The sequence below is a fragment of the Panthera uncia genome, chromosome E3, assembly GCF_023721935.1.
Source record: "Panthera uncia isolate 11264 chromosome E3, Puncia_PCG_1.0, whole genome shotgun sequence".
Lineage (NCBI taxonomy): Eukaryota > Metazoa > Chordata > Mammalia > Carnivora > Felidae > Panthera > Panthera uncia.
In genome coordinates, this window is record NC_064815.1 from 30,015,212 (window position 1) to 30,032,893 (window position 17,682).

Below are 17,682 nucleotides of genomic sequence, written 5' to 3' on the forward strand. Positions count from 1 at the left end.
CCCCATGTCAGGCTCTATGCTGCCAGTTCAGAGCCCGGAGCCTGCTTCGGATTCTGTGTCTCCCTCTCTCTCTGCCCCTCCCCCATTCACACTCTGTGTCTCTCTCTCAAAAAAATGAATAAACATTATTAAAAAAAAGGGTACAGTTCAGTAGTTGTTAATTTACAGAGTTTTGCACCGATCGACACAGTCGATTTTAAGACATTTTCATTATCCCGAAAGGAAACCCTGTGCCCATTAGCAGTGAATCCTAATTCCCTGCCCACCGCCACGCTAGGCAACCACTGATTTACTTCCTGTCTCTATATATGTGCTTCTTATGGACATTTCATATGAATGGAATCGTACAATATGTGATCCTTTGTGACCAGCTTTCATTTAGCATAATGTCTTCAAGATTCATCTGTCATAAATCAGTCCTTTATTCCTTTTTATTGCTGAATAATATTTCATTATGCGGATGTACCACATGTTGTTTATCCATTCATCAATTGATGGACATTTGGGATGCTTCCACCTGTTGCTCTTATGAATAATGTTGCCGTGAACATTCATGTAGCAGTTTTTGTGTGGACATACCTTTTTGTTTCTCTTGATTGTCTTAGTCCATTCTGGCTGCTATAAAATACCACTGACTGGGTAGTTTATAAACACCAAAAATTTAATGCTCACAGTTATGGAGGCTGGAAGTCCAGGATCAGGGTTCCAGCATGGTTGTGTTCTGGTGAAGGTCTTCTTTCTGGTTCATAGGTAGCACTTCTCACTGTGGCTTCATGTGGTGGAAGACGCAGGGGATCTCTCTGGAGCCTTTCCCATAAAGGCACCGATCCCATTTGTTCAGGTTCGTTAGGGTGGAGAAGGGAGACCCAGACACTCAGACCATAGAAATCATACACCTGGGAATGGAATTGCTGGATCATATGGTAACTGTGTTTTGCTCTCCTAGACTGTCTTCCAGAGCAGCTGCACTGTTGTACATTCCTCTGGCAGCGTATGACAGTTCCCGCTTTCTCCATGTTCTCTCAGACGATTGTTAGTATAGTATAGATCTTTTTCATTATAGCCATCCTTGTATCTCATACTTTTGATTTGCATTTCCCTGGGGCTAATGATATTTAGCCTCTTTTGATGTGCTTATTGGCCATTTGTTTATCTACTTTGGAGAAATGCTCATGCAGATCCTGTGCCCATTTTTTTTAATGTTTATTTTTGAGAGAGGAAGAACACAAGCAGGGGAGGGAAAGAGAGAGAGAAGGAGACACCGAATCCGAAGGAGACACCAGGCTTCGAACTGTCAGCACAGTCCCCAGTGTCAGGCTTGAACCCACCAACTGTGAGATCGTGACCTGAGCCGAAGTCCAACGCTTAACTGACTGAGCCACCCAGGTGCCGCCACCCCCCACCCCGTGCCCATTTTTAAAAAGGGTTATCTTTATATTATTGAATTTTTATATATTCTGGGTACTGTACCCTTATCAAATACCTGATTTTTCTCTCATTCTGTGAATTGTTTTTTTATTATTTGATAGTGTCCTTTGAAGCTTTTTTTTTTTTTTATCCTTTGAAGCTTTTATAACAGTTTTAAACTATGATGAAATTCAGCTTATTCTTTTGTCAATTGTTTTTGGTGTCACGTCTAACATATGATCTATTTTAAAGGCAGGTAGAGGCCTCAGCGCTAATATAGATGAGTGCTTTAAAGTCTTCCTAGATAAGGTAAAGACTTTAGAACGCTTGAATTCTACTTATTCATCTCCCAACTTACATATTGTTTTTTAAATATACTTTAATTGTGTATACATTTTTAAAACCCTACACAGTACGTTCTTGATTTTATACAATCGGCATTCACTTCATCTTCTCCAAATATTTACCTTTCTTGTTACTCTTCATTCCTTTCTGCATCTCTGGCCTTACAAACAGATTATTCTTCTATCTCAAGAACAGTCTTTAGGATTTCCTTTACAGTAAATCTGATATTTTCATTGAATATAAAATTCTTTGTGGCAGTTACTTGCCTTTAACACTAGAAAGATGAAAGCCAGAAAACAATGGAATAATATTCCATTGTTGAAAAGTCAGTCTTTGTCTTTGGAAGGCAATATGTGCTGCTGCTTTTAAGAATTTATCTTGTATTTGATTTCTGAAGTCTTGCGGTGCTATTGTTAGGTTTCTATTGTTTGGGGTTTTTTAATTCATCCTGCTGAGATCTTTAAAACAAATCAAGCGCTGTCCTTGGATATTTGTATTTTGTTTTCAAATACTGCTTATGTCTCTCTTCTTTCAGAACTCACTTACATAGATGGTAAAACCTTTTTTTCTGCTATATTCTTTATTTCTACTGTTTTCTTACCTAATTTTCAATCATTTTGTATCTGTGCCTTATTTAGGCTGTTATCCTCTGACTTCTCATTCAATTTACTGTTTTCTCTTTGACTACTTTATTTTATTTTTTAAATGTTTATTTTCGAGAGAGAGAGGGAGAGCGTGCGGGGGCAGAGAGAGGGAGACAAGAGGATCCAAAGTGGGCTCTGTGCTGACAGCAGCGAGCCTGATGCAGGGCTTGAACTCACTAACCGTGAGATCATGACCCAGGCCGAAGTCAGACACTTAACCAACTGAGCCACCCAGGCGCCCATGTAGTACTAATTTTCTAATTATGTTCTTCATCTGCCATTTCTTTTTTTTTAAAGTTGGGTATCTTTATATAGTTTCTAGTTGATTTTTGTTACTCAACTTTGAATGAAGCTGAAGTTTTCCAGAACCAGCTCTTTGTAGGCAATTGTGTTGGGAAGGGGCTCAGGCACTGTTCTTGGCTAGCAAGAGCTCTCCCTCTTAAAACGGAGGGTGTGTGTGTGTGTGTGTGTGTGTGTGTGTGTGTGTGTAGGCAGGGGGGTGTTTGTGCACATGCACGTAGGTTTATTTAGCCTTCACTTTTTATCACCTGGCAGAGATTGCTGATTCCAGAGACGCCCATTTCAAAGTTCTGTCCATCCTGTCTCTTTGATGTCCTACCTTTCAACAGAGGTGTTTGTCCTTGTACAGTCCAACCTCCTCAGAAACTCCTCGCTGCCGAATGGGGTAGAGGTGCCCTTTGTTCCAAACAAGGTATTGGTTTTGCCCTTCCAGGGCACACCACCTTTTTTGGAAAAATCTCTGCCTTTCTGATGCTTTCTCTGCTTTGCCTGAAATCTGTGGTTGTGCTTCCCTCACTGCATTTTTCTGCTCCTCCTCATATATGTTATGATTCGGGGTTACAGATGTCTGCTGGTTTCATCAGAGATTTTCAGTTGTGTCTCATTCTCCTCCCTGGGACGGGGTGATTTCAGAGAAGAGAAGGGTCAAAGGCATCTGTATTCTGCTACCTTAAAATAGACATCCGTTTCAATTTTTTACATTTACAAGTAACACGTGAAATTCAAACAATCCAGATAAACTAAAGTCTCTTTTCAGCAGCCCCTTCCTCTCCAGAGATTTCCCTGAGGAATTGCTGTTATCAGTTTGACATGTTTTCTTCCAGATCATTTTCTTTGAGAGAGAGAGAGAGTGTGTGTGTGTGTGTGTGTGTGTGTGTGTGTGTGTGTTACACATATGTGCTTTTAGAAGTGGTTATGTTTATGTCTTGTGTTTTGATTTTTTAAAATAATCATTCTGTGTTTGTGTTGTTTTACAACTTTTTTCACTTAGTGACATTTCTTGGTGAGCTTTTCAGTACATACAGAGCTACCTCTTTTGGGGGAGGGGAGTTGGGAGAATATTTTGTAGAATAGATAATAGTTGACTTAATTTCTTGGGCATAAACTTTAGAATGTCTATTTTTTTTTTCTTTTTATGTTATAAGCAATGTGGCAGTGAATATCTTTTTATATGTCCCCTGTAGATACATAGGGTTCATGGGATAGATAGGAAAAGGTTACACTTAAAGCTGCTAAGGCTATATACATTTTTTAATTTAATAAATAATGCCAAATTGCTGTCCTAAATTCACCATAATAGCACGAGAGTTTTCCCACATCCTTATCAGTACTTGATATTCTCTAACTAAAAAGTTTGCCAGTCTTATGGGGGGAGGGATCTTTTTTAATTTATATTTTGGTAGTAACTAATGAAGTTTAGATTCTTTTCATGTTTATTGAACACTCCTACTGTGTTGTCATTCCTTCATTACTTCCTCTACTTCATAGTTACTTTTTAGTGGTTTCAGGTGAGATTATAATTCAAACTATAACTCAGGTTCCAATCTATGAATGGCTACTTTGATTCTTAGAATTACTATAATGTGATCAAATTTCAGTGTTAAGATCACTATTGGGAAAAATAGGTTTTGTGGGTTAGGGTGTTTGGGGTTTTGTTTCTTTCCTGTCCTGTCTCAGAAGCTCAACATAAGTACGCAAGGAGACAAAGACATAGGAAAGAAATTGAATTATTATTATTAAAATTTAATTTTTTTTAGACACATAAACCTCAGACATCACGACCCAATCTCATCAAACCAGCTGCCCAGTGGCAAGATCTCAAAAGATTGGGAGAAGAAAGGCCTAAAAAGTCTAGAGCAGCCTTTGAATCAGATAAGAACGGCTATTTTTCAGTGTGTAACAGCTCATTGTTTGATTCTGGGGCACAGGATGATTCTGAAGATGACTACGGTGAATTTCTGGATCTTGGGCCTCCTGGAGTTTCTGAATTCATTAAGCCAAGTGGCCAAACAGAAAGAGAACCCAAACCTGGACCAAGTCATAACCAAGTAGCAAATGACATTGTCAACCCCAGATCAGAGCAGAAAATCGTTATCTTGGAAGAACGTGGCCTTCTTTTACCAGAAGGCGATCCTTTGGACTCTCAGAACCAGTCATCTGACTCAGAAACAGAGCTTTTATCAAACTTTGGAGAATCACCTGGTATCCTGGATGATCAGGTCATCGAAGAAGGCTGCTGGTTAGACCATCGTTACTTCCAGTCCCTAAACCAGCAGCCCCGGGAGATAACAAACCAGGTGGTTCCTCAGGAGCGGCAGCCCGAAGCAGAACCAGGCCCATTGTTGTATCAGCGTGAGCCCCCAGGGCTGGCTTTTCCAAGGCCGGCTTTTCCAAGACCAGAACCCCAGCAGGATGGGATTCCGGGCCCCTCCTCTCCGCAGCCTGGCCATCCTCTAGGAGAGCTTGAAGACCAGCAGTTAGCAATAGATGATGAGGAGCCCGGGCCAGCCTTTCCACTACAAGGATCTCAGGAGCCCAATTTGGAAAACCTTTGGGGGCATGAAGCTACTGAGGTAGATCAAGAACTCGTTGCACTTTTAGTGAAAGAAACAGTAAGTTTTATTTTATTAAGTAAATAATTATAGACCCTAAATGAGCTGCATTTTCTTTTACTTCAAAATCATTGTGTTGGGGCGGGGGGCTTCATTTTCTTAAGGGATATACAGCTAGATATATAGAACAGAAGAAGAGAAACTCTGATATGATACAGAAATTAAATTAGGATCCTTTAATCTATCCTTAACCCCCGCCCCCCCCCCAACAAGCCCTATGGGATTTTAGCAGCAGATCATGGGTACCATGGTGCTGTCATAAGAGCAATCCCCCTGGTTTTAAAAAGGCTTTCAGTTAACTCTAATTCAGACCCATAAAACAGGCTAGAGGTGCACTGTCTAATGTGGTAGCCTCATGTGGCTGTTTAAGTTTAAACGTCTTAACAAATAGGGGCTCCTGGGTGGCTCAGTCGGTTAAGCATCTGACTTCGGCTCAGGTCATGATCTCGAGGTCCGTGAGTTCGAGCCCCGCGTCGGGCTCTGTGCTGACAGCTCGGAGCCTGGAGCCTGCTTCAGATTCTGTGTCTCCCTCTCTCTCTGACCCTCTCCCGTTCATGCTCGGTCTCTCTCTGTCTCAAAAATAAATAAACGTTGAAGAAAAAAATTAAATGTCTTAACAAATAAAACCTGAAATTCCATTTCCAGTGGTACTAGTCACATTCGGTGTGCATGATAGCCACGTGGGGCTGAATAGCTCCCATGTTGGCAAGCACAGAATAGAACGTTTCCATCATTGAATGGAGTTCTGTTGGATATCCTTGATGTAGCACGTAATGCAGGGCTGTGTGTTCTGGCTCAGCTGCTGTTTGCCTTTGAACAAGCCCTTAACCCTCCTTCCCCCAGGTGTTTTCATCCGGCACACTAGCTCACGTGCATCTTAAGGGGTAGTGCTTTACTCCCCTTTGGATTGCCTTTGCCGGGGTTGAGATGTTCAGTGTTTTTTGAAAGAGTGAAGAATGGATATGCAGAGTGGCAGAGGACCAGATAATTGCTAGGGGCCTCTCTAGAGTCCACAGTCTCTATAGACAGAGAAGTCTGGGCACAGACCTGCTTTACAGCCCTTTTGTCATCTTCAGTCATTTTACTTTTTGCCCTCTGGCTGTTATTGCAGTTTGAAACCATTGTAGTGGATAAAATATAAATAATGTCTTTATTCCTTTTTAGGAAGCGAGATTTCCAGATGTTGCAAATGGGTATGTTGAGGAGATAATTCATTTGAAGAATTATTATGATTTGAATGTGTAAGTACACTACCATGCCTTTTTTTTTTATTGTGGTAAAATACACATAATATGAAAACCTACCATTTTTACCATTTTTTAGGTATATAGACCATTGGCATTAAGTTTCTTCACATTTTTGCACAACCATCAACACCATCTCCAGACATTTTCATTTTCCCAAGCTGACACTCTGTCCCCTTTAACGTTAACTTCTTATTCCCACCGCTCCTCTGCCCCCCAGGCCCTGGGACCTACACTTCTACTTTCTGTCTCTCTGAATTTGACTACCCTAGGGACTTGATATTAGTAGCATAACACAGTATTTGTCTTTTTGTGACTGGCTTATTTCACTTAGCATTTTGTCGTTTTTAATAATCCTATTTGAAGAGTTCTCATTTTTGTCACATACAGACTGTTGTCTGGGTTTTACTGAATCCTGCGTGGCTGTGGAATGAAGGTGTTTCATTAATTCTGAGCATTGATAACTCATTTTGGTCGAGGTTGTATTTTGGTCAGGTTGTTAAAAGACATTTTCTTCCCTGTGGTTGTAACAGTGTTCTGCAACCACTTTCTCTATTTGGGAAAATGCATAGAAGTGTTTCTTTAGTCCCTTTATCATAAAAATGTGAACTGTGATTTTGTAAAAATATAAATGTTCTGGTTGGAGGGGGAAGAATAAAATTTTTTTTTTTTTTAATTTTTTTTTTTTCAACGTTTTTTATTTATTTTTGGGACAGAGAGAGACAGAGCATGAACGGGGGAGGGGCAGAGAGAGAGGGAGACACAGAATCGGAAACAGGCTCCAGGCTCCGAGCCATCAGCCCAGAGCCTGACGCGGGGCTCGAACTCACGGACCGCGAGATCGTGACCTGGCTGAAGTCGGACGCTTAACCGACTGCGCCACCCAGGCGCCCCTAAAATTTTTTTTAAATAAATAAAAATAACCGTGTCCCAAAGAATACAAAATGAAAAGTAAGTCTCTTTCCTTTCACACTCTTTCCCCTCCTTACAGCATGCGGAGGTAAAACAGTTACAAGTTAATGAAGAACAGTAGAATATTGAAACTGATAAAATTTTCAGCTAATTAACACGGAAGGGGGAGTATACCAAAACCTCCGTCCTCAGAGATTATAGCTTCTACCGTGGTACTCACTCAGGCAGGGGTGCAGCTGGGAGCTGTTCCCTGCCATGGCCGAGAGGAAAGAGCCCCGTTTCCCAGGTCAGCAGCCTAGAGGAGATGCTTATTCCTAATTTGTACAAAGACACTATTGGTGCCAGTGGCCACCCTATTGCCCTCTGTCCAGCGGCAGCACTGTGACCAGTTTTTAAACCAGGATTGAGTCAAGGTTTTCATCATGTATTTATCTCTTTAGCTGTTTAATCTAGAACAATCCCCCACTTACTTTTTAAAAAAAATTTTTTTTAACGTTTATTTATTTTTGAGACAGAGACAGAGCATGAACGGGGGAGGGTCAGAGAGAGGGAGACACAGAATCTGAAACAGGCTCCAGGCTCTAAGCTGTCAGCACAGAGCCCGACGCGGGGCTCGAACTCACGGACCGCGAGATCATGACCTTAACCGACTGAGCCACCCAGGCGCCCCGCCACTTACTTTTTTAATGACATTGACTTTTTCCCCCTAGTATTTTTTAACATAGATTAAAAGACTGTACAGCAAGCATCGGTACATCTGCCACATGGATTGTTATCTGCTTAAGGAACATCTTGCCCCTTTACTACTTCTTGCTCTTTTTTAGAGTTACTGTGAACTTAAAGGTTTTACAGAAGTGGTGTTTTACAATCAGTTACAACCTTTTTGTGTTTGATACAGAATTATCCTAAGTTTGACCAGTAGGAGCCTCTTAAGATGCATCTGTGTCTTTTTGGCATGGTCCTTATTAGTCTGAGCCGGCGTCCTTACTTTCTAAAATACCGAGTTGCCTTTGCTTACCTTGAACTTTTCTGTCCTAAACCTGGAATCTTGTCGTTTCTCCAAGAAACCTAGGTTCCGTAGAGTAAGGGTTGATCCTATAAACTACTATCTGAGAACTAGACCTGCTCCTCATTGCCACTACCATGTCATCACTTGTAGGCTATTTCAGGGGACAGACAAGGCTTTTTAAATCATGGGCTTATATTTATAATTTCCCATCCAGATTTAACTATTTAAGGTTTTTTTTCTTGGTCTTTCTAAATTTTACATCTATGTGTTCTTCCACTAAAACGTTAATTTCTAATAACATTAATATATTTTGTGTGTCCTACAGTATACATAAAGTAAGGTAAAATTGTAGTACCAATGTTACTATTAATGAAAACTATTGAGTGAAGTAAGAAATGTTTGATAGTTACTTTGTGCTTCATGCATTGAGGCAGTACAGTTAGAATGCAGACTGTTGTAGGCCGTAGATGGATGATGTTCCTTGGTTCTGGAAATTTGGTAGCCATTGTCTGTTCAGATCCTGTTCTCTTTCTCCCCTCTGCTTTAACGCTCTCCCCCGTGCTCTGTGGCTCTTAACACCACCTCTTTGTCTCTGTGATTGATACACTCTGGATGATTTCTTCAGGGATGTCTTCCAGCTCACTAAGTGTCTTTTTAACGGCGTGTAATCTGCCTTTACACTCATCCACTATGTTTCTGGTTCCGGTTCCTATATTTTTTTCATTCTGGCATCCTTATAATTCTCCTTAACATTTTTCTAGTGTTATTTTTTACCTGTATTTTTAATTCATTTAGTTCTTCAAACACAGCGAATAAACGTAGCTTGTGTTCCAAGTGCGATCATTCTGATGTCAAGTTCTTATGAATCTCATTCTGTTGTTTCTGCTGGCTCTCTTGGTGTCCTGTTTCCTTGTGTTTCTTGTAAATTTTGATTGTGAGCTCATTTTTTGAGGTCTTGATAGAAACTCTTCCTTCAGGGGAGGATTTGCTGTGTCTTTCCTCATGTGCCCAGGGGTGATGTCGGTCTAGTACCACTTTATATTCCAGATTGTTGTCTGCAGGGTTGTCTGCAGGATCATCCGGAGAGTCAGCATTTAGTCCTGGGTTAGGACTGGGTAGTCTTCACCAGTTCTCACAAGGCGTTTGGTTTTCCTCTCCATCCATTCATCGTCAGTGTTAAGGCTTGCTTTTCCTTGTGCTTTGTGAGCTTTGTCTCTTAACCTTGTGCGCCCTGTGAACTAAGGGCTCAAGTCTGTTAGGATCGATGAGTGCACTCTGGACAGTCTTGCCTCTGTGTTTAGCTCACTTCTCCGGGGTTTTACTTTTCGCTTAGGTTTGGACTCCTAGGAACTCCTAACTATAATTTGATGTACTTTGCAAGTTCTTTTTTAATATTCAGCATTTTTCAAACCTTTTTTATTGTGGACTGCAATACTGATACGGAAAAATGGACAAAGTAAAGATAGCTGCTTAATTTATCACAAATCAATCATGCATGTAACTACCACCCAGAAGTCCTCAAAAATTTGAATGCTGCCACCATCTGTGAACACTGAAGATTTTGTGAAGATTTCATATTGTCTCTATTCTTTTGTGACTGCCTTCTTTCACTGAGCATTCTGTTTCTGGGGTTCTTCTGTGCCCTGTGTAAGTATAGTTCATTCATTTTCATTGCCATGTGGTATCTATTTGTATTAAAATACTGTAATTTTTCCTTCTACTTTTTTTAAAATGTTTATATTTGAGAGTGTGAGTGTACGCGAATGGGGGAGGGTCAGAGAGAGGCAGAGAATCTGAAGCAGGCTCCAGACTCTGCACTGTCAGCACAGAGCCCGATGCGGGGCTCGAACTCCCAAGCCATGAGCTCATGACCTGAGCTGAAGTCGGACGTTCAACTGACTAAGCCACCCAGGCACGCCTTCCCTCTCCTTTTGATAGACAGTTGAGTTGTTTCCACTTTGTGATTTTCACAAATAATGCACCTTTGAACCTGCTTCTACATGCCTCCCATGCTCCATTCCTCACCAGATTTAGCCTTCTTCACCATCCTGTAGGCTACTGGTGTTTTCAAGCAGGAATTTTTTATTTCTGAAATTTTTGGGACGCCTGGGTGGCTCAGTCAGTTGAGCATCCGACTTCGGCTCAGGTCATGATCTCACAGTCTGTTGGTTCGAGCCCCGCGTCAGGCTCCGGGCTGACAGCTCAGAGCCTGGAGCCTGCTTAGGATTCTGTATCTCCCTCTCTCTCTGCCCCTCCCCCGCTCATGCTCTGTCTGAAAAAATAAGTAAAACTTTTTTAAAAATTATAAAAAAAGATTGGAACATAAACATGTAACGATGAGAGCCTCTTGAGTTCTGCCTTGTGGAATTCCGTATCTTGCAGCATTTCAGTATGTGATCTTCTGAAGATGTTAAAATACAAAATGAGAGGTGCCTGGGTGGGCACAGTTAGTTAAGTGACTTCAGCTCAGGTCATGATCTCTTGGCTTGTGATTTCGAGCCCCACGTCGGGCTCTGTGCTGACAGCTCAGAGCCCGGAGCCTGCTTCAGATTCTGTGTGTCTCTCTCTCTGCCCCTCCCCTGCTCGCAATCTGTCTCTTTCTCTCTCAAAAATAAATAAACATTTAAAAATAATAATAAAAATACAAGGTGAATGGGTCAGAGAGGAACCCCCTAAATTATGGTTGGGAGGTTTTTTGGTTTGTTTTCCAGAAAGTATACTTCCCATTCTACCTCTGTGTCCTATACTGTAATTCTGTATTTCACACTTTAGAAAATACGTAAAAATAGAAAACGTTTTTAAGGGTGAGACTTTTTAAAAAACAGGAGTTGTAGTAGTTTCTTCCAGTACCCTAGCAGATCATCTTTCATGCACCCCACTTGGAGACCATTGGCTTCACTCGTGGATAACTAGTCTATCAAAGAAGCTTCTTCACTGTGTGACCTTTTTATCTTTCCCCAAATTCCTGATACCTGGCAGTTTGTTGGGTTGTAGTAGCCACACTTACCAAAACATTACGAACAGGCATGTTTGAAATGGAGGAGCTGTTCCACTTCTGGGTTCTAGTATGTCCAGATGTGCACGTGAACAGAGTTTAGACCTTGAGGCCTTTCCCCATAGATACTGAGTGATTCTTGGTGATGGCTAATCCTCAGGTCAGCCTGCCAAGATCTGTATAACCCGTAGTGCTCATCACTTCATACCAGAAAAGAGAATCGCCGTTAGTGACTGTGGTTTCGAAGAGAAGCGTGCTCAGAGTTCTTGACCTGGGGTGCCTCTCCTTGCTACAGCTGTGGTGCAGGAAGAGGATTTTCCCTCTCTGGGCCTCTGGCACTGTGTTCCAGTAGACTGGGCATGGTGATCACCAAGAGAGCTTGGATATGGTAAGCACATGGGGTTCCTGAAGTGATGGTGAAGAAGAAGATGTGGAGGGATGCCGACCAGTGCTGACCAGGTCCTTGAGTAGGCTAAGGAGGGGGCTTTGCAATCAGGCCGATACTGAGGCTCCTCGGGGTTGCAGAAGAAGCATGCCTCTCCATTGCTCGGTTCCCCAGCACTGGCCCGTGGGTGAGAAGAGATGCTGGAGGGGAGTGCTTTTCCTCTGTCCTCTTCCTGTCTTATTTACTTAAATAAGTATTTACTTACTACCTGTCTTACAAGTAAAGGCTCCAGTATTGGAGCCAACACGGGGCAGGAGAGACCTGGAAAGAAGAGAGTTGAGAATCATGGAGCGGAGTCATCCTAAGAACCTGCAGGAGCAAGGGAGGGGAAAAGGATGGAGGAGCCATCCCGCAGGGAAGCCCCGTGGCCCTTACGTGGCCCGTAAGCTTCCCTGCTACTGCCTCGGCTTGTGCTGCATGCCGCCCAGGCTGTTGCTGTCGCTGTGGAATCGTCCCAGGAGCTCAGTTTGTCGCCATATTGGGTCGTTTCGGGGTGAAGAACCTTGCTGGTTAACATTTGTTAAATCTGGGCAATGATACATCAGCGTGTGTTATTTATATTCCTTACCTTTAAAGTATTTCGTGAGTGATGAAAGGACAAGGCTGTGGGTTTGGTATTAAGAGAGTCCATCCTTTTTTTTTTTTTTTAATATAATTTATTGTCAAATTGCTTTCCATACAACACCCAGCGCTCATCCCAACAGGTGCCCTCCTCAGTGCCCATCACCCGCTTTCCCCTCTCCCCCACCCCCCATCCACCCTCAGTTTGTTTTCTGTATTTTAAGAGTCTCTTACGGTTTGCCTCCCTCCCTCTCTGTAACTTTTTCCCCCTTCCCCTCCCCCCTGGTCTTCTGTTAAGTTTCTCAACTTCCACATATATCTGTCTTTCTCTGACTGACTTATTTCACTTAGCATAATACTCTCCAGTTCCATCCACGTTGCTGCAAATGGCAGGATTTTATTCGTTCTCCGTGCCAAGTAGCACTCCATTGTATCTATAAACCATATCTTATTTATCCATTCACCAGATGATGGACATTTAGGCTGTTTCCATAATTTAGCTATTGTTGAAAGTGCTGCTGTAAACATTGTGGTACATGTGCCCCTGTGCATCAGTACTCCTGGATCCCTTGGGTAAATTCCTAACAGTGCTATTGCTGGGTCGGAGGGTAGCTCTGTTTTTAATTTTTTGAGGAAGCTCCACTGTGTTTCCAGAGCAGCTGCACCAGTTTGCATTCCCACCAACAGTGCAAGAGGGTTCCCGTTTCTCCACATCCTCACCAGCATCTATAGTCTCCTGATTTGTTCATTTTAGCCAAAAGAAGCAGACATGGCCTGTTCCTTCAGCCTTGCAGTTAGCCGTGTAAACTGAATGTCACTCAAATTGCTCATGGGGATTTATATTGCCATAGGGTTAAAAAAATATTAATAGAAGGTTAATTTTTCCATTTATTTACTTAGCAAGCTGGTTTTTGTTCTTTGTTTTATTTTAGTGAGAGAGAGAGAATGCAAGCAGTGAGGGGCAGACAGAGAGAGAGAGAGAGAGAGAGAGAGAGAGAATCCCAAGCAGGCTCCACGCTGAGTACAGAACCTGACATAGGTCTCGATCCCACAACCCTGAGAATATGACCTGAGCCGAAATCAAGAGTCGGACGCTCAACCGACTGAACCACCCAGGCGCCCAGCAAACTGTTTTTAATTGTGAATGCGAATACGTTTTCCCATCCTTTGTTTGTTAGAGTTTTCTGACAAACAGTAGATCCTCTTCATCTAGATTCTCCAGCTCCATCCAGTTCAACCAGTAAGAATTTCGGTGACTTCATTACATTGACTAATAGAAAACTTCAGAGAAGTGTGCGTTTTTAGTATGCTTATTGCTTTTTAAAGTTAGAAGCAAAAAGTAGAAAGTAAGTGTATCTTTTTTATTTGTTTCATTTTTCTGATCCACAAACATTTTAATTTCTTAAGCCAGTCATAGTGTATGACAAGGCACATTATTTTTCGAACGTTGTATTTGAATCGGTGGGCAGGTGTAGGATTTGGAAGCGCTATGAAAATAATGTTATTTATTTTTGCAGACTTTGTAATTTTCTTCTGGAAAATCCAGATTATCCAAAGAGGGAAGACAGAGTCATTATCAACCCCAGTAGCAGCCTGCTTGCCAGCCAAGATGAGACCAAGGCAAGTGGCGTGCTCTTTGTTTTGCAGTCTCTACCTGGAAGTGCTCTGCTGTTTTCATTTTTGTGGGAAGAAAGTGCTTTGTCAGAACACATCCTTAGAGAGCAGCCTGCAAAACAGGATTTCAGAATATACTTCTCCTTCAGTGGGATTTCTGTCCTGAGCCGCTTTGGCTTCTGTATTTAACTTCTTTTACGGTAACTCCATCTTCTCTTTCCCACAAAAGTCAAACCCTCCATGTCTTTAGTCTTACAAAGCAAGTTTTTAAAATGAGACCAGAATTGGCCAAGATTTTTCATTTCTTTTTTTTTTCTTTCAATATTTTATTATGAAAATTTTCAGACATATGGTAAGTAAAGCCAAATGAATTTTACATGGATCACCTCTATACCCAAGTACCAGCACTACTAGTAAAAGTTAACATTTTATTATATCCACTTTATAATATCCACCCCATAGAATGACATATCCAGTTGTCTGTCAGTACATCTCTCTTATGTTTCATTTCATTATGATGCACTTCAAAGTAAATCACAAAAACATCAACACTGCTCCATACACACTTTTTTAAATGATCCAAGCACTTTTTTATTTTTTTTAATGTTTTTTTATTTTTGAGAGAAAGAGTGTGAGTGGGGGAGGGGCAGAGAGAGAGAGAAAGACACAGAACCTGAAGAGGCTCCAGGCTCTGAGCTGTCAGCACAGATCCCGACACGGGGCTCGAACTCACAAGCCGTGAGATCGTGACCTAAGCCGAAGTCGGACGCTTAACCAGCTGAGCCACCCAGGCGCCCCACTTCTCCATACATACTTAAGCATGCGTTTCATTGCCTAGAGTTCATTGTCTGTTTATAGTTTTTCTTATGATGTGAGATTTATATAGAGTGCGTGTACCTATATAACTAAATTCTGTATCATGGTATAAACAGTTTGATTTGCTAAAATCTTAATCATCGTTTTTATTTGTAATCCTAACTGGTATTTAGTGTGTCAGGTGGAAAGGAAAGTCTAGAACAGAACTGCTTCATGGCTGCCAAGTCCTACTCTCCACACCTTGTTTTGACTCTTCTCCATATTCTGTAACAGAAGTACTAGTTTTTTCTGAACACTTTGTGGAAAGAAGATGACTGACAGATTGGTTTCAAATCCATAGCTATACTTTTTTACTAGTCCTGGCTGGTAAAACTAGTCACCAGACTCTAGGCAGCTTATTTAGCATCTCTGAACCATCAATTTCTTCATCTCTGTGCAGGGCTGGTAACCCCCATAGAGTGATTATCAGTACAAGTGAGAGTATTTTGTAATAAACAGTTCTTTTTTTTTTTTTTTTTTTTAACGTTTATTTATTTTTGAGACAGAGAGGAACAGAGCGTGAGTGGGGGAGGGGCAGAGAAAGAGGGAGACAGAATCCGAAACAGGTTCCAGGCTCTGAGCTGTCAGCACAGAACCCGACGTGGGGCTCGAACCCACGAACTGCGAGATCATGACCTGAGCTGAAGTTGGATGCTTAACCGACCGAGCCACCCGGGCACCCCTTGTAATAAGCAGTTCTTAAAGTGATTTGTGCCACATGGGAAATGCACTTCTGTTCTCCTAACGTTATGCCTCTCTCTCGTTTCAGTTGCCTAAACTAGACTTTTTTGACTATTCTAAATTGGCTCCTCTTGACCAGCGCTGCTTCATCCAAGCTGCTGACCTCCTGATGGCCGACTTCAAAATGCTCAGCAGTCAGGACATCAAGTGGGCCCTGCATGAGCTCAAAGGACACTATGCAATCACCCGAAAGGTGCTCATTGGTCTTCTTGGTGGGGTCACACCTCATGACTACTTCTTCCCTTGATAACAGAATGAAGAGTTTAGCTTGTGGAAATTGGATGGTTTATGATGGCAGAGAGCTAAGGAGTTTGTCAGGGTGAAGATAAATAGACACAGGTATTTGCTGATCAGGAGGAACTGAATGAAAAGAAAGAGATTAGCAGCAGGGAAGTTGTAGGGTCTCGTGGCTGCTTCATTCAGTGGAGCATGTAACTCCATCTTGGGGTCAGGAGTTTGAGCCCCACGTTGTGTGTGGAGCCTACTTTTAATTTTTTTTTTTTTTCAACGTTTATTTATTTTTGGGACAGAGAGAGACAGAGCATGAACGGGGGAGGGGCAGAGAGAGAGGGAGACACAGAATCGGAAACAGGCTCCAGGCTCCGAGCCGTCAGCCCAGAGCCCGACGCGGGGCTCGAACTCACGGACCGCGAGATGGTGACCTGGCTGAAGTCGGACGCTTAACCGATTGCGGCACCCGGGCGCCCCGTGTGGAGCCTACTTTTAAAAAAATGTGTCAAAAAAGAAGCAGGGAAGTTCTGGTTTACCCGTGAGGATATAGAGGGTAACGAATGTCACGTGGAGAGCGAGATGGCTAGGTGTGAAACATGTGTTCCAGCGCCCCTCCCTGATTTCCTCTCCAGCTGGGCACAGGTCACATGGGTGAATGTGGCCTCACTCTGAGTCTAGCCCCTTCCCCCTGTAGATGGCCAGGAAGATCCACGCAGCTGTCCACAAACTCCTCTAATTGTAGGTTACGCTTAGGTAAAATTACTCTGAGGGGACTGCGTAGTTAGTGCTTTCTATTTCTGAATCTCATTCCTCACGCTAAATGGAGGATGCTGTACTGTCAGGGAAAAATGAATGAGCTTCCCCCCAAAACCAGCGACCACAAGAAAGAAAGGGTCTTTCATCTTTAGGCTCTTCTAGCATCTTCACTGCTCCATTGGTGCCTGACACCTTTGCTTAGCTCCCGGGGAGCCCAGATGAGAAGTGAAAAGGACAGCTCCTGTGGCCTGGGGGTGGGTTGGTCCTGGGAGCGGTGTCCCTGCCACCGTCCTGGGACCGGTAAAAGGAACTTGGCTAGCAGATGCTTGTCCCTGGTCATCCCACAGCCCACTCCTCACTTGGGTGGGGGGTGGTAGGGCTTTGTGGCTCCCCTGTTATTTATACTTTCCTTATCCCTCTCTTGGTTTTTCTGGCCCTGCATATTTTTTGTGGTGTCTGCTTGTTTGGGTGGGTAGTTTGAAATTTTACCGGGTTTTGAAACGGGGTGGATTGGACTGTTTGAATGGAAGTGGGTGTTTAAGGGGAAGTTCTCTTTGGCAGAAGCTAAAACCTGATGCCCTCTGTTCAGAACCTCTCCCTGCTGTGTACAAATGGTGCGTAAGAGTTTTGCCCTAGACAGCCATGCCCACGTGGGTAGGGTGTGGGAAGCACCCCCAGGGATGTTTCTCATCATGGCCACAGTAGGCCTTCCCTGTGCTGCCCCGCACGCGTGATGATCGCTTAGTTTACCAACATGCGCATGTTCACCGGAGCCCATCACAGTTCCCTGGATTTTTTCCCCCTTTTATTATGAACATCAAACACGTATAAAATTAGCGATTGTATTTTAACGAGCCCGTGCTTACCCATCACTCCACTTCAGTAACTGTCAGTGCCGCCCAGTCTTGTTTCATCCCACCCTGCCCGCTCCCTCTCTCCCAGACTGTTTTGAAGCAAATTCCAAGGAAAGTTTCCCTTTCTTTAAATCCATAACTATTTCAGTGTTTACCT

General features: G+C 42.7%; 1 protein-coding gene across 2 annotated transcripts in view; it reads left to right on the forward strand.

Annotated features, from left to right (window-relative positions):
• Positions 1 to 17,682, forward strand: part of RNF216 (ring finger protein 216) — a 147,035-nt gene that overhangs the window by 22,210 nt on the left and 107,143 nt on the right. Inside the window, exons 4-7 of one of the 2 annotated variants that reach the window (XM_049638961.1) lie at positions 4,625 to 5,308; positions 6,473 to 6,549; positions 13,992 to 14,094; positions 15,713 to 15,877. In XM_049638961.1, the coding sequence (XP_049494918.1) occupies positions 4,625 to 5,308; positions 6,473 to 6,549; positions 13,992 to 14,094; positions 15,713 to 15,877 (1,029 nt within the window). Of the gene's footprint in view, positions 1 to 4,453; positions 5,309 to 6,472; positions 6,550 to 13,991; positions 14,095 to 15,712; positions 15,878 to 17,682 lie in introns of both variants that reach the window. The other variant, XM_049638960.1, reaches the window with a different exon arrangement.